The 26,556-nt window shown below is 47.3% G+C and overlaps 1 protein-coding gene across 1 annotated transcript in view; it reads right to left on the bottom strand.

Annotated features, from left to right (window-relative positions):
* The window catches only part of PLXNA1 (plexin A1), a 277,345-nt gene that overhangs the window by 221,188 nt on the left and 29,601 nt on the right, over nt 1-26,556 (bottom strand). The window contains exon 3 of the mRNA XM_031964586.1: nt 16,642-16,824. Within this exon, the coding sequence (XP_031820446.1) occupies nt 16,642-16,824 (183 nt within the window). The remainder of the gene's footprint in view (nt 1-16,641; nt 16,825-26,556) is intronic.

The raw sequence follows: 26,556 nt of genomic DNA, 5'->3' as shown, positions 1-26,556 counted from the left end.
GGGGCCTCTTCTAATAACTCGCAACCCCCCAGGTCCTCAGCCCATGTACATCTTGGGCACCTGGAACAGCCGCCATGGTTCAGAAGTGTTCAAGATGCTGCCGAGGGGCCATAACGTCAAATCTAGGGGGTGTCTTGGAAATTGTTTAAGCCAACCCCCTGCTCCTACAGATGGCGAAGGGCGGGGAATAAGCATTCATTAAGCACTTACAGTATACCACTGTGGTAAATGCTTTACAAATATTGTCTCACCCGAGCCACACAGTAACCCTCAGAGGTAGGAACCATCATTATACCCTTTTTACAGTTGAGAAAACTGAGGCAAGCAGGGCTTAAGGGATTGAGCCCCACAGCTTGCAGGTGTTTGAGCCGGCTTTGAAGTCGGATCCTCCTGACTTCAGACTTGGCGCTCTGTCCACCGAACCACCAGTCAGCAATCACACTATAAATGGCACCTTAGCAATTTTCCTCATCTGGGAAATGAGAGGGCCTGCCTAGAAATCTTTAAGATTTCTTCCACTTTTAAATACTATGATTCTAAGTGGAAAAAACAAAACAACCCCAGGACTTGAACCAAGGGCCCCTTGACTCAACGTGTGCTATGGGGGAAAAGTGGACTGAACGTGGAAGCAGAGGGCCCGAGTTTGAATCCCACTGCTCCTCATTATCACCTCCCCTCCAGAGTCTGAGTCCTCACTGGGGAAATGAGGGCGCCTCTCGTCTCTCCACAAGGCTGTCAGGCCCCAGCAGAGCACAGAGTGAGGAGCCGAGAATCTGGAAGCAGAGAGACCAGCCAGGGAAACTGAGGTCCAGAAGGAATGGTTGGAGGAGGGGACAAAGGAAAAAAGTTTATCAAGTTTTTAAGCCCTTACTTGAGCCTGCTCTGGATGAGTTCCTGTTTCAGGGAGAGGGTGCCTCAGGGGGGTTCCCAGGTCACTCAGGGAATGAAGGGGAAGGTTGGGGCAGAAACAATTCCTCTGCTTCAAATCCAACATTCTTCCCATCAGAGGGACAGCCAGTCAGGAAACACTTATTAAGCACCCGCTGGATGCGGTGCCAAGGGCACTAGGGCTCGTCTCCCCTGCCCCCTGCAGAAGAGGTGGGGCCAACTCCCGCCCAGGCTCCCTGGGCCTACTCCCACCAAAGCTCAAAGGGCTACCTGACCCACAGAGCACTCCAGGCCTGGATCAGCCAACTAGGGAAGGAGCCTTTGTTCCCAAACTCCTACTGGGCTGCCAAGCCCCGGGAGGCGGCCCTGGGCCTATGGGTCACCCCTCGCTCAGGGAGTGGCCAATAAAGCCAGGACAGCCCATATGAAAAGATGCTCCAAGTCATTATTAATCAGAGAAATGCAAATTAAGACAACTCTAAGATACCACTACACACCTGTCAGATTGGCTAAAATGACAGGAAAAAATAATGATGATTGTTGGAGGGGATGTGGGAAAACTGGGACATTGATTCATTGTTGGTGGAGTTGTGAACGAGTCCAACCATTTTGGAGAGTAGTTTGGATCTATGCTCAAAAAGTTATCAAACTGTGCATACCCTTTGATCCAGCAGTGTTACTACTGGGATTATATCCCAAAGAGATTATAAAGAAGGGAAAGGGACCTGTATGTGCACGAATGTTTGTGGCAGCCCTTTTTGTAGTGGAGAAACTGGAAACTGAATGGATGTCCATCAGTTGGAGAATGGCTGAATAAATTGTGGTATATGAAAATTATGGAATATTACTGTTCTGTAAGAAATGACCAACAGGATGATTTCAGAAAGGCCTGGAGAGACTTACACGAACTGATGCTGAGTGAAATGAGCAGGACCAGGAGATCATTATATACTTCAACAACAATACTAGATGATGACCAGTTCTGATGGATCAGGCCATCCTCAGCAACGAGATCAACCAAATCATTTCTAATGGAGCAGTAATGAACTGAACTAGCTATGCCCAGAAAAAGAACTCTGGGAGATGACTAAAAACCATTACATTGAATTCCCAATCCCTATATTTATGCACACCTGCATTTTTGATTTCCTTCACAAGCTAATTGTACAATAATTCAGAGTCTGATTCTTTTTGTACAGCAAAATAATGTTTTGGTCATGTATACTTATTGTGTATCTAAGTTATATTTTAATATATTTAACATCTACTGGTCATCCTGCCATTTAGCGGAGGGGGTGGGGAGGGGGGTAAGAGGTGAAAAATTGGAACAAGAGGTTTGGCAATTGTTAATGCTGTAAAGTTACCCATGTATATATCCTGTAAATAAAAGGCTATTAAATAAAATAAAAAAAAATAAAAAAATAATAATAAAAAAAAAAAAGCCAGGACAGCCATTAGACCTGGGACAAGAAGCCCTGGATCCCAGCGCCAGCCCAATTCATTCACCAGGACACCTCGGGCGGGCTCCTTCAGCTCCGGACCCTCTTCTGCCCGCCTAAACAGTGAGCAGGAGGAACCGGACAAGGCCCAAGGCTCCACGGCAGCCATTCGCCCCTCTGTCAAAGGCCCAGCCAGGCTCCCACCGAATGAGCCACAGCGTCCCCCAAGCCCATCTCCTCAGGCCGACACACCTCTGGAGCAGTGAGAACAGCTCTGGGATAAAGGAGAACAAGTCTCCCGCCGGCAGAAACAGACACCCCTGTACACTGCCCCTCCATGCACAGACACCCCTACAACTGATATACACAGCCCTATACATACCAGCCAACAGCTATAACCTATCACACATATTTCCTCTCCCTCCCTCCTTCTCTCTCTCCCTGTCTCTGTCTCTGTATCCCCCCTCTTCTGCCCTCCCTGCCTTCCTCTCTCTGCCTTCTCTCCCTCCCTCCTTCCTTCCTTCTCTGTCTCTGTGTGTGTCTCTCTGTCTCTCTGTCCTCTGTCTCTGCTTCTCCCTCCCTCTCTCCCCCTCCTCTTTCTCCCCTTCCTTCCTTCCCTCCCTCCCATCTCCTCCCCACAGGAAAGGCTTTGAGGGGGTTTGTTAACTTGTTGACCTAAGCAGCACTTAGCTTCCTGGGCTTGTGAAGCAGTGTCAGACTCAGGGGACCCAGGTTCCAATCTCACCTCTTTTACTTACTACAACTTCACTTATGCTCAATTTCCTCATCTGTAAACTTAGAGGTCTGGGCAAGATGGCTTTGGAGCCCCCTCTAAGCTCTAAATCTCTGATCTGGGGCTGGGAAATGTGGGATTTTTAAAAACTGTCCCCTCCAAGCACAACATTATAGAAACTCCCCCCTACCCCTCCTTTGGAGCTAAGGAAGCTCATGATAGATGGCGAGCAAGTGGGATTCAAACTCATTTACTCCAAATCTCGGGGCGGCCCCACTGCAGCACCCCAAGCCAGAGAGAGAGAAGAGCTCATTCTGAGCCTCACCCTGCAAGCTGGGGGCCTCAAATTGCCAGGCCTGTGCCCCCTACACTAACCTTGTCCCTGCTGGCTCAGCACATGGCTGGGGAGAGCCAGGGGGGCATAGAGCCGCTGCTGGGCGGAAGGGCAGGGGAGAGCTGCCTCAGCAGACACCCGATCTTTCAGGGGAGCCTCCAGCAGTCAGAGCCTCCCCAGCTCTCCTCCCTTTCCCAAGGTACTGGGAGGGACATGTAGAGGGAGGAGCCGGCTCAGTGCTCCAGGAGCCCAGAGGGGTTGGGGAGCCCCTGGGTTCTCAGAAGCCCCCCATTCATTAGGGTGATCACACGCCCCCCTCGTCACATGAAATCCTGCAGGATGGCTCATTTCACCTCCTCCAGGAAGCCTTTTCTGACCACTCAGCAGATGGCATTGCAAAAATCCTCGTCCTGCCCAGCAGGTCAGGTTACCAAAGTCAAAACTTAAAAAAAAGGAGAAAGAAAACACCAAGCTGTACATGAGCCATGAGCAAGACACAAAGGGCAGACAAGACTACTGCCCGAAACCCAGTCCCAGCTAAGTCACTGGCTGCGGGCATGACCTTGAGGGAGTTGCGGCCCTGGCTCCCCGAGCTGTTAGAGGCTCCGACCCTAGCCCTGGCTCCCCGAGCTGTTAGAGGTTATGGCCCTAGCCCCGGCTCCCCGAGCTGTTACAGGCTCCGACCCTAGCCCCAGTTCCCTGAGCTGTTACAGGCTCCGACCCCAATCCTGGGTCCCCGAGCTGTTACAGGCTCCAGCCCTAGCCCCAGCTCCCTGAGCTGTTAGAGGCTCCAACCCTAGTCCCAGCTCCCCGAGCTGTTAGAGGCTCCGACCCTAGCCCTGGCTCCCCGAGCAGTTAGAGGCTATGGCCCTAGCCCCGGCTCCCCGAGCTGTTACAGACTCCGACCCTAGCCCTGGCTCCCCGAGCTGTTAGAGGCTATGGTCCTAGTCCTGGTTTCCAGACCTATTAGAGGCTACAATTCTACCTAAGGTCTTGGAGTTCCCTCCTTTCTCACCTGCCCCTGAGGCAGGAGTATTAGACCTGCATTAGAACAGGGTCAGGTCCGTACTGTCTCACTCTCTGTGACCCCATATCAGGTTTTCTGGGCAGAGACACTGCAGTAGTTTGCCATTTCCTTCTCCAGCTCATTTTACAGATGAGGAAACTGAGGCAGGCAGGTGGGAAGTATCTGAGGCTAAATCTGAATCCAGCAAGATGAGCCCTTCCTGAGTCCAGGGCCTGGGCTCTAGCCACTGCACCACCACCTTCTCTCTGTTCACTGCACCTATGTGGAACACAGCAGGTGCTCAATAATTGTTTCTGACTGAATGAATGATGCACTGATTCCTCCTCTGCCACCCTGTGATCCTCCCCCAGCCCACAAATCCCTATTCTGGAATCCGTTTCTAGGATCTCATTCACAGAATCCACACCGCTTTCGCTAGAGCAGGTCATTCAGTCCGGAGGTCCAGCACCTGGGGACCAGAAACATGGGTGTTTTTTGTTTTTTTTTTTTTGTTTGTTTGTTTGTTTTTGGGGGGGGGTTGCATTTTTAGTATTTTGACAATGACACTCCGGGAAATCGGTTTCCTTTGCAATACACTGGATGCGTAAGATTACAGGGGAAGAGCCGAGGAGTGTGAAGCGGAAGAGGAAGGTGACCAAGGAAGCGGGCCTGGCCTGGAGCCTGGCCAAGCCCAGCCTGGCTGGGGACGGAGAGGATAATTGCTGATGGGGGATGGGGATGTTTGCACAGTGATAACTGGGGGTCATATTTCTGTAGCTTCACTGTTTACAAAGCGGCTCGCTTTTCTGTCAATACTTCAAATTGTCCAGAACTCGGAGCAGGGCCTGGGCTTCGATTACCCTTGGATCCCCAGTGCCAAGACCAATGCTTTGCCTGTAATAGGTGCTTGATAAATGTTTGTGAGATCGGCTGTGCCCCAGGGAGTGAGTCCTATCCACCTACACCGATCCCAATACCCCTATGCCCTGAATAAACATTTTAATGAGTTGCTGGGCCCAAAAAAACGATCCCCAAGTGGCCAACCTTCCCTGTTCTTTACTGGGCCCATCCTTTGATTGAGCACAGACAAATACAGTCTGCCACTGGGCTAGTTCTCAAAACAAGTGAAACCGAGGGCGGTGCCATCAGGACTTTGGGCACTGAAACGGGATGGACAGGGAGAGGAGAGATGAAACTTTCTGTCACTGGTAGTCTTCTATCCCCAACCTCCAAAGCAAAGCTAGTCCTCGGGGGCCGGCCTGCCCCAACCTCTGTGTGGCTAGCACAGGAAGGGGTGCAGATTCGCCACTGCGCCATCTCCCCTTGCCACCAATCTAATCTGCCCCTTTCCAGCTGTGTGGGATTCCAGAGCTTGTTTTTCTCTTGCAGATTCCTTGAAAACTCAGGGCACCACAAAGCACCAGAGGAAAATTTTAGCCATCAGTCCGTCCACAAGCATTTTATAGGCCCTACTGTGTGCAGGGCACACTTTAAATACAAAGAAAGGCAAAAAATAGCCCCTGATCTCAAAGAACTCTAACGGAGGAGAGTGATGGGGAAGATCACCTGCTCCACCGACAATGTACAGACAAGATTAAAACAGGATAAACTGAGCATAATTTCAGAGAGAAGACAGATTAGATTAAGGAGAACGGGAAAGAGTTTTTGTGGAAGATGTAAAGGAAGCCAGGAGCCACGATGAAAAGGGAAGACAATCTGGCCATGAGGAAATGGCCAGGGAAAATACCCGGGCTCTGGGAATCAAATGCCACAGTGTGGTCATATATGACCACCCTCATGTTAGAGATAAAGGAACTGAAGTCAGAGGAGAGCTTCGGGTTGCAAGGTCTATTACTCGGACCTCTACTTAAACTTAGGCTGCCAGTCTGGCGTCCCTCCTGTCTCCTCCCTCTGCCTCCTCCAAAGCTCCAGCTCCGGCTCTAGGGAGAGTCTTGGTAGCCGTCAGGCACAAAGTACCCTTCACCACGGCCTCTCTGCAGGCCGACATCCTCCACATCATGGCTTCCTCCACTCTAGACCTCCAGGTTTACACAAATACTCATTATCAGAGGCCCATGAGGAGGGGCCGTTCTCCAAGTGTTGCCGAGGGACAAGGATGCTGAGGTCCTCGGCAGTGAAATCACCTGCTCCCATCACACAGGTGCGAGTCCCGGATGGTACTTGGAACTTGAGACTCCCAATTCTAAATCATCTGTATCAAACTGTCTCGGTCCAGAAAACTAGTCCTCTTTTACAGCCATTTCTACAGCAATATTTAGCCTGTATGTGGTACAAACTTGTACATGGACAGATGACTTCTCGTGGCAGAATGCAGGCTTCTCAAGGACAGCGACCGTCCTGCTTTCTATCTCTGGATCCTCCTTGGCTTGCCCAGCGCCTGGTACACAGGAGGCATTCCATAAATGCTTGCTGACTGACTGTATGAATTACCTCCAGTTTTAATCAGGCTGACCCAGTCCTGACCCAGAAAGGAAGTCTTCTCTTAGTGGAGAGAAGGGGAACAACATACACTGAGGAGAGAAGTGGCTGCCAGACTTCCAGTCACCAATGCTACCTCACCTTTTCCAAGGCTTGACTCTGAGCGTCTCCATTTCTCAGATGCGGACTACTTCCCCCCCTCCCCCCCGGGTGGCGAAGGAAGCTCGTGGCAGAATGGGAACTAAGAAAGTAGGTCTCGGATTCTCCTCACTCCCCCAGGCCCCCACAAGGCCACAAGAGGCAAAGCTCAGGAAGGAGGATGGGCTTCGAAGGCCTCCTCCCTAGTCTCTTGGGAATCCCTGGAGGGTCCCTGGGAAGTGGGGTCTCCCTCCAGTCCCAAGGGTGGAACTTCCTGCCCAGAGACAAAGCTTAAGTCCCTGCTCCGCCCTGTGTGAGCTGGAATAAATGTGGTGTCTGTTTACAGAGGCCTACACAGCTGTAATTATAGAAAATATGTTATGATAACACAGGAAATCCATGCCCTGTGGAGATAAAGAAAGAAACCTCACCAAAATCACATAAAACTCTCTGCTGATTACCACTCACAGGGAAGGATGGAAGGCATGGAAGAAGAGGGAGAGGCAGAGAAAGGGGCCACAGTGGGTCCCCAGGAAACCGGGTCCCTCTCCCCCAATCCTTCCACATGTTATTATGGGGCTCCCCAGGCCTTAAGAATCAATCACCAACTTCGACTTCAGTAATACGTCCCAGCGAAAATCCTGCCTTCTGCAGGAAGCCTTTCCCAATCCCCCTTAATGCCAGGGCCTTCCCTCCGGTGATTAGTTCCAATTTATATGCTGTCTCCATCTTCCCTGTACAGTTTGGCCGACTGTCTCTCCCATTCGACTGGGAGTTCCTAGAGAGAAAGGGCTATCTTGTCATGCTTCACAGTCCTGGAATATAGTAAGTGCTTAATAAATACCCACTCACTGAATGACTAATAATAACAGCAGATATTTATGCCGTGCAATGGGGTATATAAAAAACTCTTCTAGAGCTGATCTCTTATCAAAAACCCCCCGCTGTTCCCATGGAACCAAAGGCCTAGCTCTGCCCTGTCAGGGTGGGGGGGTCTAACCCCCAAACACACACTGCTCGCTCCCATCTTTGTGCTCAGAGTCAGGGAAACATCAGTCTAGAACCGGAAGAGACCTTAGCTCAATGAGGGACCTGGTGACAGAGGCCATGGGGCCCCAGCCCTGGAAATTAGAAAGACCCGAGTTCCATGTCACCTCAGATATGACTGGCTGTGTGACTCTGGACAAGTCATGTAATCTCATCTGTAAAATACTAAGAAGAGCATCTACCTCCCAGGGAAGACCAAAGGATAATGTGGACAAATCACGGCAGCATGCTTGACCCAGTGTCTGCACTATCTGCAAAAGGGAATCCCTCCTTCAGGAAGCCTTCCCTCAGTTCCCTAGTCCCTTCTCCTTGGAGCACATCAGACACAATTGTATATAACTGTTATGTTACTGTCTTTTCCTCTCATCTAGACACTGTCTTCCTCAAGGGCCCAGGATAGTGGTTTGCCCATAGTGAGTACTAGTGTTTACAGAATAAATAGATTTAATCCAAACAGTTTTTTTTTTTTAAAACAAGGTCAAACAAAGTAAGGTTTAGAGCTGGTTCTTCCCTCCCCAATCTCTCCCAGCTTTGAACTCCTATGGACTGAACTCTTTGGGGTCTGCCATCTGGCAGCAGACATACAGCACTTAGGAACACTGGAGGTCATGGAATCCCATAATAAAGATGACGGGAGCAGAGGATTCTGGAACCAAAGAACTATGGCCTTGTTTCCACTGAATGGCAAGAAAGCTGGTGCTCAAACCTCCTTCTGCTCCTCCTCCTCCAGCCTGCCCTCCTCCCCGTCCCAAGTGCTCACACCAAAACATCCTCCTGCCTCCCACACCAAAAGAAAATTCCTCCTCAGCTAAGTCTGGTTCCCATTAAGGCAACAAGGAAGGGTGACTGAGGGACATAACCCTTCCTAAGCAGGAATTTTTAAGATTCTTTGATTGGAAGAATATACCAAAAGGGGAGGCAGATATTTCTGAGGGGAGAAAAAAGGCTTTAGGTGCTTCTTGCTCATTGTGGACAACTCAGCATTTGTTAATGTCCTACTCTGTACAGAGCACTGCATTAAATGCTTGGTAAAATATAAAGCTCATATAAGTCGATTTAAGAGCTTACTATGTGCTAAGTGGGGATACAAAGAAAGGCAGTTTAAATTTTCCCGGAGGGACAGGAGTCACAAATAGTTACTTACAATATACAATATTATAGGGCCAATCGATTGACAAACACTTATTAAGCACCTACTAAACATCAGACACTGAGTGTGCAAAGACAAAAAAGGAATAACTCTAAACTTTAATGACCTTACGCTCTTTAAGCGCATTGGGAAAGTACAGAACAAAGCACTCTCTACCAAGAAACATAATTTTTTATGACGATAGGTGGACTTCCTGAAAGAGGTGACAGTAAAGTCACTTAATGTTCTTAGGCCTCAGTTTCTTTATTTGTAAAATGAGATCTCCAGATCTGACAGATCCATAGACTAACGGGGCTGAGCTTTAGTGATGGGCAGGGCCTTGACAACAGCCTCTCCATGATAGGAGAAAGAAGGGTGAATCCCCCGGTTCACCTGACAGTGGTCCGGGATGGCAGAAATGTTAAGGAGCAATATGCGATAAGGCTGAAAGGGAAGGCCTCCAAGGCCGGGCGAAGGGGGTTGGGCTCAGCCAGGCGGGCACCAGGGAGCTACCGAGCCGATGTGGCGGCCCCTCTAGAAGGACCGGCAGCTCCTTCCATAAGCTTTCCGGGCTGATGTTTGTGCTGGTTGGTCTGCTAAACTGCCTTCTGTTTCCTTCCCCATCTCAGTTACAGAGACATATTTGGGAATGAAGGCCAATGAAGGAGATTCTTTGGCCACCTCCCAGCTACCACTGAGCCCTATTTGAGGGGTCCTGTGTGGCCTAGGCAGGACCCCCAGTGGGGAGGAGGAGGCAGGGAATCCCATGCAACAGCACTCGGCTCCAATCAAGGTGCTTCTCCCTTCCCAGGACAGAAGTTCTGCCAAGTCTGCCATCAGGATAAACACTCCAATTCTTCCTTGGGCTCCTGCCTTTCCCCACAGGGATTGGTGACTCTCTGATGGATTAGGGAAGAGACCAAGAATACACAGTTATTGGGTAGCCAATGGAAACCCAGTAAATATTAGCTGAGGAGGCGGATTCGTTTCAGGCAAGGTGTGGATCAACAGCCCCAGCAGAGAGGAGGAGGGCGGCCCGTTCTTGCCTTGGCCGGGAGCAAATGCTAAATCTTCCCAAGGCAGCAGGAGCTGGCAGTACTTGGGGAACAGATGTGGATACCAGTTCTGTTAGGTTCCGAATGGCACCGAGGGGCCGTGCTTCCATCCCACGTCCCACACACTCCACCAGATCCCAGGATGTTCTTTATTCAATCACCCCATAAGCCCTTCCGAAGCACCCACCACATACACTGCACCAAAGCCCTGGGAGATGCAAAGTTTAGATAAGAAATGGTCCCCAGCATAAACACATGAAATTATAACGTGATTATTTGGGGTCGGATCTGTGATTTCTTGTGCAGGGAGTGACATCCCCCACCCCACCCCACCCCCCGCCACCAATTCCCTCCAACACATCTGTGATCCTCAGCAGTGGAGAAGGGCTCATCAGCCCGATGGCGCCCAGCCAATGGGTGACTGAAACTGGCTCCTGGTCTGCAACACAAGCTGCCGAATGGAACTACAAACACCTCCAGCCTGGTCATCAGAGCCCTCATTCATTTGCCCCATCAGAGTACGGTAGTTAGAGCTGGTGGGAGGCTTTTCTACCTCCATCCGGGACCTTCACTCTATGGGCCTCTGTGGGATGTGGAAACCCCCTGGAGACCCAGGTGGAAATGCTGAATCCACCCCGGGACAAGGTGTGCAACTGCGTGGTGAGACAGGAATCGCACCTGCACCTCTTACCTGTCCCCTGGGGCGGTGATGGGGGCAGCCAAGCCGGATGGAGCCATGTCAGCGGAGCACAGGGCAAGCTTTAGATACCCTGATGAGGACAGAGTGGGCCCATTCCCAAGGTCCTACAGCCGGACACCTGAGCAGCAAAGGACAGGCTCCTGAAGGCGTCCATGAGGCGCTAGTCTTTCCCCAGAACTCTGATCCAGCATCTGTCCCCACCCACATGTCCCAAAGGGGCAAAGGGGAAGGGAAACCGTTAATTAAGGGTCTACTCTTTAAGTAAATGAAAGTTACTTTGGGGAAGACTCTATTCTGTAAGTACAAAAAGCCCCCTCCCTTCAAGGCCTTTACAGGGGTATGGAGGGAGTAGGGGTGGAGCGAATACGAATCCACATCTGGGAGGTAAGTGAGGAAGTATGTCAGGGAGTCCCGGAGGGTCAGTCAAGGCTTCAACAGCCTCAAGGACAAGGTTGCGCATAAACTGAATCTTGAATCAAGTTGGAGGGAGATGGAGAGAAGGAGATCAAGGAGAGCTTGGGCAAAGGAAGAGAAACAGGAGAGGGGCCATCACAGCGTGGAGCAGCAGGCTGTCTAGTTGGGGAAGGGGGAGGAAATAAGCAGTTATTGAGTTCCTTGGCCAAGCAGTTTATAAATATTCTCATTTGATCCTCACAACAAGCCTGGAAAATTGAGGCAGATAAAACAGACAAAAAAGTTGAGTGACTTGTCCCGAGTCACACAGCTAGGACTCTGAGTCCGGATTTGACTCCAATCCAGAGGTCTACCCACCAAGCCGCTCAACGATAATCAGTTCAGGAAGAGAGGCTGGAACTACATTAGGAAAGACTTTAAATGAGGAACAAAGGAGTTTCAGGCAACAGGGAGCTACTGATGCTTCTTGAGCAGGGCGGGTATGGTCAGGCTATGTTTTTGTAAAATCAAGTGAGTAGCTGCATGGAAGATGGATTGAAGCAGAGGAAGACGGGAAACTGGGGGTTAATGAGTCAGTCAGCCAATAAGCTTTTATTAGGTGCTCATTATGTGCCAGGAACAAAGAAAGACATAGGCTCTGCCCTCAGGGTGCATATACTCTAATTATGCCCCAACATTGGAGAAAAAAAATCTGCCAATAACTAAATACATATAAGATACATAATGGGCAGTCTGAGAGGAGAGACGAATGCCATAATCGCTGTAATTAGAGGCAACAGGGCTCTGCACTAAGGTGTGGGCCGTGGGAAAGGCCAAAAAAGGAGATCCAAGAGATGAGATGGGGATAGAAGTGACAGGATATCGGGCACGAGAGGGGAGAAGCATGGATGCTTTCATGGTGGTAACCAAGGGGACTGTAAGAAATGGGGGGCCTTTGAACAAAACAGGAAAGCTGGAGGGAGGTGAGTTTTAGGGGAAATTATATATGATGCAGTGAGTTTAAGATAATATTTGTAAAGTACTTAGCACAATGCCTGGCCCATAGTAGGCACTTAATTAATGGGTTTTCCCTTCCTTGCCCCTTTGGGACATTTGGGTGGAGATGTGGGACAGGCAGCTGATGATGCTGGATTAAAGTTCTGGGGAAAGACTAGCTGGATATGTAGATTTGGAAGTCGTTTCTAGAGATAAAATGAACCCACTCTGAACCTCAGTTTCCTCTTCTGTACCAAGAGGAAACAGGGCTTGATAATCTAAGCTCTCTTCCAGCTCTAACTTTCCATGGAATAGAAATTAGAAGGGAATAAATCTGGGGCCCTAAAAAAACTGCCCTTTGTCCTAAGGGAGGAGGAGAAGATAAAGGGAGAAGGTAAATGGAGAAATCAGCCTGGAATTTCCTCTGAGATATAAAAAAATCCCTCTGTGGACCCAAAGGGAAGCTACATAATGGCAGGAGTAGGGGGAGGGTGAAGTATAAGGGAGGATCTTTCTACTCCCTTATCAAGGCAAGGTCAAAAGTCAAAGAAAACAACCTGGAAAAGAGAGAGCTTCATCCAGGCAGACTCTAGCAGTGAGTCAGTGAAAGGGGTCGGCAGCCAAGAGAAAGCAGGCACAGCTCCCTTCCCATGCCTGGGAGCCCAGAGGCACCTTCTCTGCTCATGGGCTTCTCAGGCTCACTGTAGCTCTGCCCTTTGGATTGCTGTTTTAAATCCCTCTGTATGTCTGCATGTTTCCCTATAATTACCAACAGTCTTTTTAAAAAATCCTTAAAGAGGGAGGTTTGCTATCTCACTCAAAACCGATGTTCAACAAACATTTATTTAAAACCTGCTATGTACAAAAATCCTGTGTCTGGCACACATTCATTAAATCATTCAATTCAATTCATTCATTCATTCAGCAAACATTTTATGAAGCCCTCCCTGTTCAAAGCCCTATGGCTAACATGCAGATCCATTCAATTCATTCATTCATTCACTCATTCAACATGTTTTATTAAAGCTCACCCTATGCAAAGCCCTATATCTGCCACACAAATAAAGTCAATCATTAAATTCATTCATTCAACAAATATTTTATTAAGGCCCTCCTTGTACAAAGCCCTGAGCCCAAAGATTCATTCATTCATCCATTTATTTACCTGTCCCAAAAATATATATTAAATCCTTCCAAGTGTAAAGTCCAGGGCTGAGCAGAAAGAGTCATCCATTCAAGCATTCATTCAACAAACATTTATTAAATGCCTACGACAAGCAGAAAGCTCTGCTGTGCTGGGCTGCATGAAGAGGCAAGGGGGAAGAAATAAAACATTTAGATAAAAAACAAGTTACCTGCCCTCATGAAGCTTACAGTCTAGTGGGATGTCAGCACCAGCAAAAACTCACCTATCTCTGCTACAAATTGACTGGGATGTTGCATTTCCCTGCTCTAGGGAGGTGGCCGTTTATTCATCTCTGAAAACTAAATGACAGATAAAGGATCCCTCCAATTCTAGATTCTGTGATTCTAAATGGTCTCCATTGAGCTGTAACCAAATACCAGGTTGCTTCTGCTAATATAAAAATGTTCCTGTCATTACCCATCATAAACACTCAATATTCCCACTCCCTTAGAAAGGAAGGAAGAAAGGAATACTCCAAGCTTAAAGGCTTATGACTGCCTTTTCATCACAAAAATCCTGTGAATGGGAGCAGCTAGATGGTGAAGTGGATAGAACATCAGCCCTTAAGTCAGGAAGACCTGAGCTCAAATCCAGCCTCAGACATTTAATACTTACTAGCTGTATGACCCTGGGCAACTCACTTAACCCCAATTGTGTCACACACAAAAAATTAATAAAATCCTGTGACTAATTCCCGAGAAGTAAGAAAATGTACTTGTCTCCCTTTACTATAGAGGTGGGGAGCTATGGATGTAGAACGGTGTATACCTTATCATGAAAAGTCAAGATAGTGATTGGTTTTGCTGAACTTCCTTCCCTCCTTCCTGGAAGCAGTATTTTCAAAACTGAATATGGTATAGAAACAAAAGTTGTCCCACCAAAAAACTAAAATCAAAACTCAATGAGGAAGGCAAAGTATCAATGACTCCATTTAACAGACGAAAAAATTGAGGAACAGAACACCAAATGGCCTGCCCAATGTCACATCATGGTTATATGGGTTATAAATGGGATTGAAATTCAGGCTCCCTCCCCCAAGACCAGCACCACTTCTACTATATCATGAAAAGAACACACATACCAAAAAGGAAAACCCTCTCTTGCTTACAGAGAGAAATGTGTATAAATTACTCTGGGCTTCACCACTTGAGGAAACTGTTGACATTATTGTCTCATTCACCCAGGAATGAGGACAGAAGACAGCCCCCTCATTCTATCATCTCCATAATTAGGAGGCACCCTAGAGGTCAGTCTTGTCCAGTCTGTCACCTGACAGCCCAGTGACAGCAGTTGGTCCCCACAATCCCTCACAAAATTTAGATGATTTTATTAACAAGGAACTCACTCCTTCACCCAGCATCCATTTCTAATGCGCAACAGCTGTCATCACCCACGAAATCTCTTAGGGCAATTGTGAGCATCAAAGGAGAAAACAACTACAAAGCACTTTGTATTAAGAGAGAGATACTATTACCAGCACGGATTTTAGAAATGCTTTGAAGGGACCTTAGAAGTCATCTACTCCAATTCTCTCATTTTACAGATGGCAAGTATATGTGAAAATCTGGGATTTGAACACAGATCCTTTGACTACTGTCTTTCCACTATGCCATATTCTACCCCAGTGGTCTCAGCAGTGCCCCCTGCCTTTCAGTTCAGTTCAGAAACCCTTGGTATTCTGCCTGTTGTTATTCAGTCATTTCTGACTCCTTTTGACCCATCTGAAGTTTTCTTGACAAAGATACTGGAGGGGTTGGTCATTTCCTTCTCCAGCTCATTTTACATATAAGGAAACTGAGGCAGACAGTTAAGTGACTTGCCTGGGTCACAATCAGAAAGTATCTAAAGCTGGATTTGAACTCTGGTCTTTCTGACTTCAGCGCAGTGCTCTCTGCATTATGGCACCCTTACCTGCCCCTTGGTCCTCTTAGCCCTCTCTAAACCAGAATCGGATTTATAGAGAAGAAACCTTGGTTTCTGACCCTTGTCCTACTCTTCAAAACCTCAGTCACCACAGAAACCATCTCTCTGTACTCCCTCCCACAATCACAAAATCTCAGGGTTGAAAAAAACTTCAGAAAGTTGTATTCCAACCCCGTAGGAGTGTTCCCTCATGCTCAACCTACAACATCCTTCACAAGGGGTCATTTGCATTCTGCTTAAAGACCTCTAATGCCAGGGATCTCACCTCCTCCAGACCAGTCCACCCCAAGCCTGTGGAATGGCTCTAATAGTTAAAAAGTGGGGGGGGGGGGTGTTCCTTATATTAAGCCAAAATCTTCCTCTCTGTTACTTCCACCCATTGTTCCTGGCTGGCCCCAGGAAGCCAATCAAAACAAACCTAATCCCTTCCACATGACAGCCTTGTATGTGCTTGAAAACAAGAGATTAAAATAATAATCATAGCTGGCATTTATAAAGTACATGAAAGCTTACCAAGCGCTTTACATATGCTTATAACATACATATCTTCCAAACAACCCTGAAGAGAAGGTGCTATCATGATCCCTATTTCACAGATGAGGAAACTGAGGGTGAAAGAGATTAAGTCATTTGCCGCAAGTCAAAGTTGTTAAGAAAGGATCTGAACTTGGCGCTTCCTGACTCCAGGTCCAACACTCTACCCACTAGGCCACAGATCTCGTCAGTTATCCCTTGTATGGCTCATCTCTAGTCTCCCTTCTCTAAGCTCACTCCAGCTCGTCATTCCCCTTCACAGACAAGCCTCCCTACTCCTAGGTCTTTCCCAGGGTTCAGATGTCTCACAATAACTCCCACCTGCCTGCATCTGAAATCTTGCACTGGACTTTTTCCTCATCGCTCTATGATCACCGTTTCACCAGAACCTTGACAGCAAAACCCACTGTCTGGATGCTCAACCCAACCCAAAAAGACATTTCACGGAATACACCCTGAGCCCTGCAGGCAAAACCCAAACTCCATAGCCCAACTCCAAGTTATGGCCTTGACCCCTACAATGCACAACACAGACTTCTGCATTCCTCTTTCAGCAGATTAAACGGACAGGTCCAATCCCTGCAACTCACCAAGTTACCCCAGAGGAATGCGACGAAGAGATGCTGACGTCACCGGCCAAAAAAAATCACAGGAAAATGTCAACCCCCTCCCACTGGCCCACAGACCATAAGATCAATTACCTTTTTGATCCGGCCACTCCGGGTCCCCGCAAAGACAACCGTATGGCCCTGGTAGTCATAGGCAGCCACTGATGTCATGCCGTCCTCCTTGTCCACAAAGAGCGGGGTGCCCTCGATGGTCACGGTCCCACCCAGAGGCTGGTTAAAGTCTTGCCCACAGAAATCATCGTCAATCTGCAAAGGCTACAGAGAGAAGAAAGGAGGATTAGCATCGGAGAGAACACTAGGAACGGTCCTGCAGGACAGGGGCAGGGAAGGGGCTTTCCCAAACTGATTCAGTTAGATGACTCAGATAATACTCCTGATAATAAACTGATAATAATAACTGATAATAACATGTTTCTCTGATAATAAACCTGAATATTTCCCCTGTCCTCCAACATCTCCCTGTCATAAAACCAGAGAGAGGACTGTTAAAAATATTTGGTACCTATGTGACATAAGGAAAGGGATCTGTAAACTGTAAAGGGCCAAACAAGCATAAGGTGCTCTAATTGTGCAGAAGTCCCAGGCTAGATGGGCCTAGTGAGAGAGTATAAAGTCCTGGAATATATATCGTTAAGACCTTGGGAGCACAGGGAGCTTTTTCCTCACCCTGTTAGTAAACAAAAAGCAAGAGCTTCAGAAGGATAAGGCAAATGTGGGCAGTGAAGAGATGAAATAGATATAAGCAAAGACAAAGAAAGAAAGACATTTACACAGATACAGACACACACTGATGCAGACATAGACGTTGACACAGACATTGACACTGACATATAGATGGAGATTCAGACACTGACACTGACATAGACAGACACAGACAGATGTAGATACAGATTGTTGTGTGTATATGTGTAATATGTATATATGTGTTCCTATGTGTACTCATCTCTCCATTAGAATATAAGCTCTTTGAGAATAAGGATTTGTTCCTTACTTATATTTGTAAACACTGTTCCTGGCACACAGTAGGCACTTAATAAATGCTTGTTAATTGTTAATTACAAAGAGTGTCAAGGAATAAAACCTGGATTTCTGGACCATAGCTTAAAACATAGAAATGAGGGGCTAAGATCAGGAATAGACAGCACCTGATAAGGGGTGGTAGGAATGTGTTTGCTCAGTGTTTTGCATATCTAATCAATACATACTAAATTACTTAGAGGGGTGGGGAGCAAAGAGAAAGCTCTGCATCCAATGTGTTTGAAGAAAATCTGATATCTAACATATACAGGAGATTAATACATATAGTCCAAGAGTATAAGTAAACAGATAAGTAAGCAAACCTTTATCAAGCATCAAGCATGTGGCAAGCATTATGATCAAGGGGACGAAAGAAAGAAACACAAATTATAAACCACATGAAAAAATGTTCTAATTTTCTAATAGTAAGAGAAATAAAAATTAAAATAATCCTGGAGTTTTACTTCATAGCCATTAAATTGACTAGATAATTTTGGAAGGATTTTAAATTGTGATTTTATTGGTGAAGGGAGCTCCAAGTAAGGAAACTCCCTCTTGATACAAAAGTGGACAAAATTAGAATATCTTTTAACTGGAGAATGGTCAAATAAATTGTGGTATACAGTATAACATTACTGAACTGTAAGATATAATAAATATGAGGATTTCAGAGAAACATGGGAAGATTTGTACTAACTGACTCAGAATAAAGAAAGCAAAATAAAACACACAATAGCTAAAATACCATAAATGAATACAATACTAAAAGGCAGCCAAAGTCAGATTAACTTTATTTACCAATGCAGGCCCCAGAGAACAGATGATGAAACACATTTTCCCCTCCTCCCAGTAGAAATGAAGTGGACTGCTGGGACGGGGTGCTGTATGAGTTGTCAGATGAGGCTGTTTTGTTGGTTGGTTTACAGGGGAGGGTTCTATGGGATGAGGTATACTGGGAAATGACGATGCATAAAAAAACCAGGAGGAATTAATAAAACTTTTTTAAGGTGACCTTAACCTACAAAAAGAGGAGGAAAAAAAAAATTTCACCTATATATCACTCACTCAAAAAACTGGGTAGCTACATTATAGTAGAATCAACAGTAGCAATGACCAGAAATTCAAAAGAAACCAATTCCAAGAAAGAGGCTACAGCAACAAAGTATATAGCGTCAGATATCTGTATACAAATGAATCAAATGTGGGTATGAGATAGGTGCAAAAAAGCAAATTTAGGACCACAGGTATCATTGACAGGACTCACAACTAGTATTTTGCTCTGGAAAGGTACACCACATTCAAAAGAAATTAAGACAGGTAAAAGAGAGACGGAGTAACTCTACCTTAAGAAGATATATTTGTGTGGGGAGAAAACGAGAACCAGAGGAAGGAAGTATAGGGGGAACCCTTAAGTAAAAATCAACTAAGTCATAAACTAGAGAGCAACATTGTGTGCTACAGACCACCTGTACAGAAAGACTTAGTAGATAAGTAGTTCAGGAAATAGCTACAAACCCAGCCCAGGATTGATCACTTGGCACAAAAGTATATTAAGTATAAAGGTAAACAATTTACATTAGCCAGACATCTATTGGAGTGCTCTCAATCTCTCTCTCTGCCCCAAACAAGAGCTACAAATAACCATTTCTTCATTTGTTACTGTAACAGGATTGCATCAGCCAAGTACTCTACTCATGCTTCTAAAGATGGGGTTCATTGGCCAGTTCCCTGTTACACTGTAAAGATAATTTTATCTTTCAAGAGGTAAAAAAGCTAAAAAGGTAAAAGGCAAACATTTTATGGATCTAGTTTGTCACCAAGAAGAAGTAATTTTGGTGGCTAGGACAGATCAGTCACAAAGCATTTATTAAGCAACTATTGGGAGCAGGTAGACAATCTGATATAAAGACAACTCTGGGGAAAAAAATCCCTGCCCTCAAGGAGCTTGCTTATATTCCTCTGAGGAAGACAAAATTGTATATAAATAAAGACAAACCCACAAGGCAGTGGATGATTCAGGCATGGACTCTGCCAGAACAAAGATTCTTCACCTTTTCACATGTCCTAGACTCCCATGACAGCCTGGTGAAGCTGAGGATCTCTTTCTGAGAATGTTTCTAAATGCATTATGATCAAATACACAGGGTTGCAAAGGAAACCAAAGATGAGGGAAAATAAAAATGTAATTTTTTCTTATCCAAATTCATGTTGTTGTTCAGTTGCTTCAATCCTGTCCAACTCTTAGTGATGCCATTTAGGGTTTTCTCGGCAAAGATACCGGAATGGTTTGCCATTTCCTTCTCCAGCTCATTTTACAAAAGGAGGCAAACAGGGTAAAGTGACTTAACCAGCATCACACAGCTAGTGAGTATCTGAGGTTGGATTTGAACTCAGGACTTCCTGACTCCAGGCCTGACACTCTATCCACTGTAACATTTAGCTGCCTTCCAAATTCATGGATTCCCTGAAATCTATGGTTAAGCACTTGTGATGTTTGAAGTGTCCCTTCATCTGGCGATAGCCTTGGGGAAGTAAGCACCCCATCTCAGAATTTGTGATAGTCTGGATAGGAAAGCGAGGGATAATCTGATGTGCGCCCCAGACTTACGAGAGAAGATGATTTCAAAGAGTTTCAAAGAGGGATTGGCAGCTTTCCATAAACTAAGAACTCGCATAGAAAATCAGTCCAAGAAGGAGGGGAAGCTCTCAAGAAAGAAATCCTGAAGAAAAACGATTCTAATGAGGTGGAAAAGGGAAATGGGGAGGGGGTATCTGCAGAGATCAATGTGGATAACTCCTCGATTAACTTAAGATTTTTGAAAGATGGAGAGAACTGGAAGCAAAGACTAATAACAGAAGGCTCAAGTCAATTTAAACATCACCTTCACAAATATTAAATTCACCCCTGTTTATCTGAAAAAGCCTGCAAGATCAATGAGGCAACAATTTGACACAGGATTCAACTTCAAGTCTTTTACTGTGTGAACAGAAAAAAATCCAACCCGTACTAATATAATTTATTAAGCATTGATTAAACACCTTCCTTCAAATCTTAAGTAAAGGCCGGCCTCACATAACAAGCCTTCCCAGTCCTTTTTAATCATAGTTCTTTCCTGGAGGGCAGGAACAGGTTAATTAAGTGACTTGCCCAGTTTTCTTCCGACTCTGAGATTCTGGAACCTGAAGATAATAATAACCATAATTCACATTTCTATATTCCTTCCAAGTTTATAAACCCCTTTTTCTCACCCAGTAAGAGAAACAGTGCCAATGTTATCATCCCCATTCTAGAGATGAGGAAATCATAGGTCCATGAAATTGTATTTCCTCCCCAACTACTGTATTTGCCTATTCTGTATTTATTCCTTTTATTATTCCTTTTGCATAAACATCTCTAGCTGTGGGCTTTTAATCTCCCTCATTAGAATGGGGGTAAGCTCCTTGAGGGTACAGAATGTCTCATTTCTTCATTCACTCAGACCTCATCTGCCCACTTGTCACCCACCCGGAATAAGCCACGCTCATCTCCTCCCACTGGAGGGTTTCTCCCAGGCCTTCCACTTGGGACCAGGGTCCAAGCTAGCCAAGTTTCATTCTCCTGCTGTCTCTGCTTCAGACTTTACAGACCTGGACACCATTTTTTGGAGGGGAGGGGGGAATCATTCCCCCCAACACATTACTTTTCAACTCCCACCAAAATGTAAGCTCTTTGAGGGCAGGGACTGACTTTCCATCAGGATCTGCATCACCATCCCTGAGAACAGTGTTGTTAATAACAAAGTAGTCACTTAATAAATGCCGGCTGCCGCCTGGTCTTTGTTATCCTGGACACAGGAGGCACTAAAAATGCTGTCAACTGAATGGCTCAACAGACCACTTACTATGTATGAAAATATAAAGGGTTCATACATCCTGCCAGTAACTCCAGTTAAGGTGGCAGCTCACCTGGATGCCCTAGGAGAACTTGTCCAGCTTCAAGCTAGGATTCTGCATTAACCTTCTAATTTCAGAGGAGGATTCATGCCAGAGAGCTAATATGCCATTACTCCAAGGTTACCGGCTGAGCCCGGCGCCACCTAAAATACAGGGATTCTCCCCAGAAACCACCTCAAGGCCTCCGTCTCTTTTCCCCATCCAAGGGAGAATTTGGCCAAACTCAAAGAGCCAGGTAGTCAGGGGGGTTGGGCTGGGACCTCTGAAGCCAAAACCCCAGGAGCTCTGGCTCGGAGGAGTTTAGAGAACCTTCCCTATTGAACCCACCCCTAAAACCCAGGATGTGCACATGAGAAGCCTGTGATAAATTAGACCACAGGATATCAGATTACCAACTTAGAGATTTTAAAAATCGTTCCCAAATCCTTAATTTTACAGACGCTTAAGTGACTTGTCCAGGATCTCACAGCCAGTAAGAGACAGAAATTAGGATTTGAATCCAGATCTATCTGATCTGAAATCCAACACGCTGAGCTGCCACTGGACTGACCCAGCCAGGGAAAGTAGCTTTCAGTAACTAGCAAGTCTCCCAGGTAAGACTCTAAAGTCTCTTTCTCAATCCTGACCAGGTCCTGGTTGGGGAAGACCAGCTCCCAGCTTAGGAGGGTTCAGGAATCTCAGGATGGCCCCAATTGCTTCACAACCTCTGGGTAAAAAATCAATTCCTCAAACCCCATCAAACCGTATGGGGCCTCAAGGCAGAGATAAGGGGACGGTAACAAAGCATCCCCCAACCTGGAAATCACTCTCTAGCTGGAGCTCCACAGTTCCCATGGCAACCTGGGATCCACCAGCCTCTTGCCCAAGTCCCCAAGGCCCCAAAGGAGGGAAGGAGGGGAGGTGGGCCGGGAAAGAAAAAACAGCACCCCCCACTTTTGGCATCTCACACACCAGACAGAGGCCTACTGTTTCACGGTCCACAGGATCCGTGCCAAGGGACCCTGGTGTAGGTTAGACAGACAGAGGGAAGCAATGGAGAGCCCTGGGCGCTGGGGGTCCAGAGAGCTGGCTTCCAGTTGTGTGGCCTCGAGCGACTAGTTTGTGTCTCTTTTCCTTTCTGGACCTCAGTTTTCCCAGAGTGTGGAATAAGAATGCTGGAGAACAAAGCAGGAAGAACCAGGAGGAGCATTTATGCATGGACCACAATGTGGTAAAAGGACAGAACAACGATGAAAGACAGAAGGATCATAGACCGGGGGATGGAGTTGGGGGAGGGGGGGTCTGCTTGTCTCAAGTGAGTGAGCCCTGAAGAAAATGGATGGCAGGGAAGTCTCTCAGCAGAGGTGGCGGACTCCAGGTACAGAATGAGGCAGATGGCGGGCCTGGCCAATAGTATCATGGGATCGTGTTTGGCTGGGCTCTCCTTTGTCAGAAAGGGAGAAAGAAAGAATTGGAGAGGAGCTTTTGAGCAATCGTGATAATTTTTTTTTTTAAAAGGAGCCCTGATTAAGGGCAAATGATTCTGAAGATTCCTCCCAGGATGTATAAGCCATGCTCCTTTAAGACACTGTTAGGAAAGGACAAAGGGCTAAGCATAAATGAAGGTGTTTTCCTGCAGGCCCATCAAAGATTTCTCTAACTCTCCACTGCTGAGATAGGGCAATTTATCAGCCACTCAAAGAATATTTGGGCTGGAAACAGCCTGCGAATATAGATTAGGCCTGGGAGAGGCCTTGGAAGACAAGATGCAAGAGATAGAGAGACCTCAGAATGAGCCATTGGGCTGGAAGTGCCTGGGAACAGGGAATGGGAAACGAGGCAAGCCCGAGGCGGGTGGAGCTTGGGGAGGACCCCTCAATAAGGACTTTTGGCAGCCCTCCTCATTCTGGGGAACAAGAAATGAGGATCCAGAGTGGGGAAAGACCTGGCTGGGCTCCCACAGCCCCCTGGGGCCGGACCAGGGCTTGGGGTCAGGCCAAGGACAGACCCCCCCCACTCCTGCTCCGACACCTCTGCCAAAGGCCTCCGTGTGTCCCAGAGCCTGCGGTGGGGAGGCCTGTGTGAACGTGAGGCTGTGGGGCTCAGGTCTGGGCAAGGCTCTGGGTATAAGAAGTGAGAAGCCCTATGAATGCGTGATTGTGTGGGTTTGGGTGAGGCTCCGAGTCTGCATGAGGGAGTGGGCCTGGTGGGAATGTCTGGGAGCTGGAAGCCTCGGGGTGTCCCAGGGCTGTGGGAATGGGAGACTGTGGGTCTCAGAGAGAGTCCGGATGGTAATAATGCTGGTAATAATAAGGGTAATTAGCATTAGTTACCCGATAATACCCAATCATGATCATAAAACTGGAGAAGTTAATTAAATGACTTGCCTAGGGTCACTGGGCTGGCAAGATTTGAATTTGGGGCTTCCTAAATTAATTGTGACACTATGGAGCGCCGGTCAGCTCTGGAGGATGTACTTGCTAACTCTACAGGAGTCCGGGAGGGCTGTGACTCGGGGCGGGCACATGTGGGTGAGGGTCTTTTCGGTGGGGAGGGACCTTGCTGACTTTGGTGAAGCTGGATGTGGGAAGCCTCCAGGGCTGGGTGCAAGACTGCCCAAGTCGGGATGAATAGTCAACAAGGTGGGTGGGGCAGACCCAAATTAGCAGGTGCCGGGCCCAGCTGGCTATTTTCTGAAGGGACAGGCTCCCCAGGACCACTTAAGCCAGAAAGAGTTCAAAGCCAGACTATCTCCCACACCCACAGCCACCAGCAGCCCCACCCGGCCCAATGGAAGCCCACAACTGGCATCCTACTGGAGGAAAAGTGGGAGCGGCCCCAGAGACCTGAAGTCACCCACCAAGGCAGCTGGAGGCCAAGGAGCAACAATGGATCTCCAGCCAAAATCCAATGTTAATTCTCGCATTTATAAAGCACTCCATGGGCTACAGAGCATTTTACAAGCGCCCCCTCATCAGATCCTCACAGCCACCCTGGGTGGGTATTGTTACTATTCCCATTTTATAGATGAGAAAACTATAGATGAGGCTACAGACTGGTGTGTGATCATGCAGCTGATAAATATCTGAGGCAAGATTCCAAGGAGCTCTTCTTGACCCCCAGGCCGGGGCTCTACCCACTGCACCACACTTTCCCACAGTCCGTTCCCCAGCTTGGACGGCACTTTTCTCAAGAAGGAACTCACTCCTTCTCTGAACATCAGTCCCTCCTCTACTACCAAATGAGGACTCTGTGACCTCCCGGGTTCTCTTCTGTCCCGGGGCAGAGATTCTCCAGTCCTCTGAATGGGACAGACAGTGACTACCATAGGATCCAGGAGGAGGAAGGGGCTGTTAGGGGCTGGGGCTAGAGGTCCAGGAAAAGCTATCTGGGGCAGGAAGCTGAGGTCCAAGGATCTGGAGACCAGTGGGGGAGCCTGAGGGAGACAGGAAAGCAAAGGAGAGGGGAAAATCAAAGAGATTTAGCTCTTGCTGGTCCGGGGCCTTTTTTCCCTTTTTATCCTTTAGCCAAAGCTCATAGTTGGTGCTCAATACCCATTTGCTGATTGACTGATTCTGGGAGCTCAGAGGAGAGAAGAAATCTCTATGGGCTGGACTGCACAGAGAAGGCTTCTGGGGAAATCATAGGGACCTCAGAGACCACGGTGTCCAAACTCTTCATTTGACATATGAGGAATCTAAAGCTGAGACTGACTTCTCGGAAGCCGAGAAGGAAAGGGTCAAAGGAGAAAGTCAGCCAAGCCCCCAGGAAGGGAGAAAGACCACTAAGATCTTACTTCTAATGATTCACACTGCTAGATCAAGTTGGAGTTAACAAGAAAGAAGGGACTACGAAGTAAAGGACTTCTCCTTCTCCTGTTTCTCCTCTCATTCATTCTCATTCTCATTCTCTCTCTCTCTCTCTCTCTCTCTCTCTCTCTCTCTCTCTCCTTTTTCTCTCTCTCTTCTCTTTCTCTCCCTCCCTCTTCCCTCCCCCCTTTCCCTCCTTCCTTCCTTCTCTCCCTCCCCCTTCTCTCACATACACACACTTCCCCTCTCTCTCTCACACACATAACTATCTCTCACATACCTACACACACACACACTCTCTCTCTCTCTCTCTCACACACACACACACACACACTCTCACTCTCTCTCTCTCTCTCTCTCCCTCCCCTTCTCTCCCTCCCTCCCTTCCTCTCTCTCTCACACACATACAAACACACACACTATCTCATACATACACACTCTCTCTCCCTCCCTTTCCCTCCCCCTCCCTCTCCCCCTCTTCCTCTTTCCCCCTCTCCCTCCCTCCTCCCCATCATGCCTGCAGCAGGCTCTCAGCAGGGGCCAGGCCCCCTTCATGTTATCCTTACAGAGTGATTCCCATCTCTTTAACATGCGATTAAGCTCCTAGCAGGGTGACCCTCAGCCCCTCGGCAGCCGTCAAGTGCTACTTTCCCCCACTTTCCCCAGTCTGGGAGGAGGGGCAGCTCAGCCTGACTCTTCATCCTCCCAGGGAGAAGAACAGGGTCTCCTCCTCCTAGAGGCGTCAGCCAACTTCAGGTCAAATGACAAACATGGAAAAGAGGAACAGCTCCTTAGCCCCAAACAAGGAACGCCAGAATCCAGAGATTCTTGTTTTATGGAAGAAGAAAATGGCCCTCACAACAAACATGACCTGACCAAGTTCATGCAGCAAGTAACTGGCAATGAGGGGACTAGAAACTTGGCCAAAGAGAAGGAGGGGAAAGGGGGAAAGGAAGAAGACAGAAGATGGATGGAGAAGAAGAAGAAGAGAGGAAAAGAAAAGCTGAGGGGGGAAAGGGAGAAGAAAGGAGAGGGGCAAAGAAGAGGAGAGGAAGAGTATGAAAGGAGGAGGGAGGAGAACTAAGAAATGGGAAAGGAAGAGAAAAAGAGAAAAAAATAAGGGGGGGGGGAGAAGAGAAGGGAAGAGGAAAATGAAAAAGGGAAAGGGATAAGAGAATGAGTAAAAGAGAAAGGAAATGAAGAAACAAAGATGAGGTCTTTGGATTGCCTACCTGCATTTTGCAACACC

This window comes from Sarcophilus harrisii, chromosome 1, assembly GCF_902635505.1.
Source record: "Sarcophilus harrisii chromosome 1, mSarHar1.11, whole genome shotgun sequence".
NCBI lineage: Eukaryota > Metazoa > Chordata > Mammalia > Dasyuromorphia > Dasyuridae > Sarcophilus > Sarcophilus harrisii.
The sequence above is the reverse complement of the archived record's forward strand: the minus strand, read 5'-3'. Positions and strand labels throughout refer to the sequence as shown.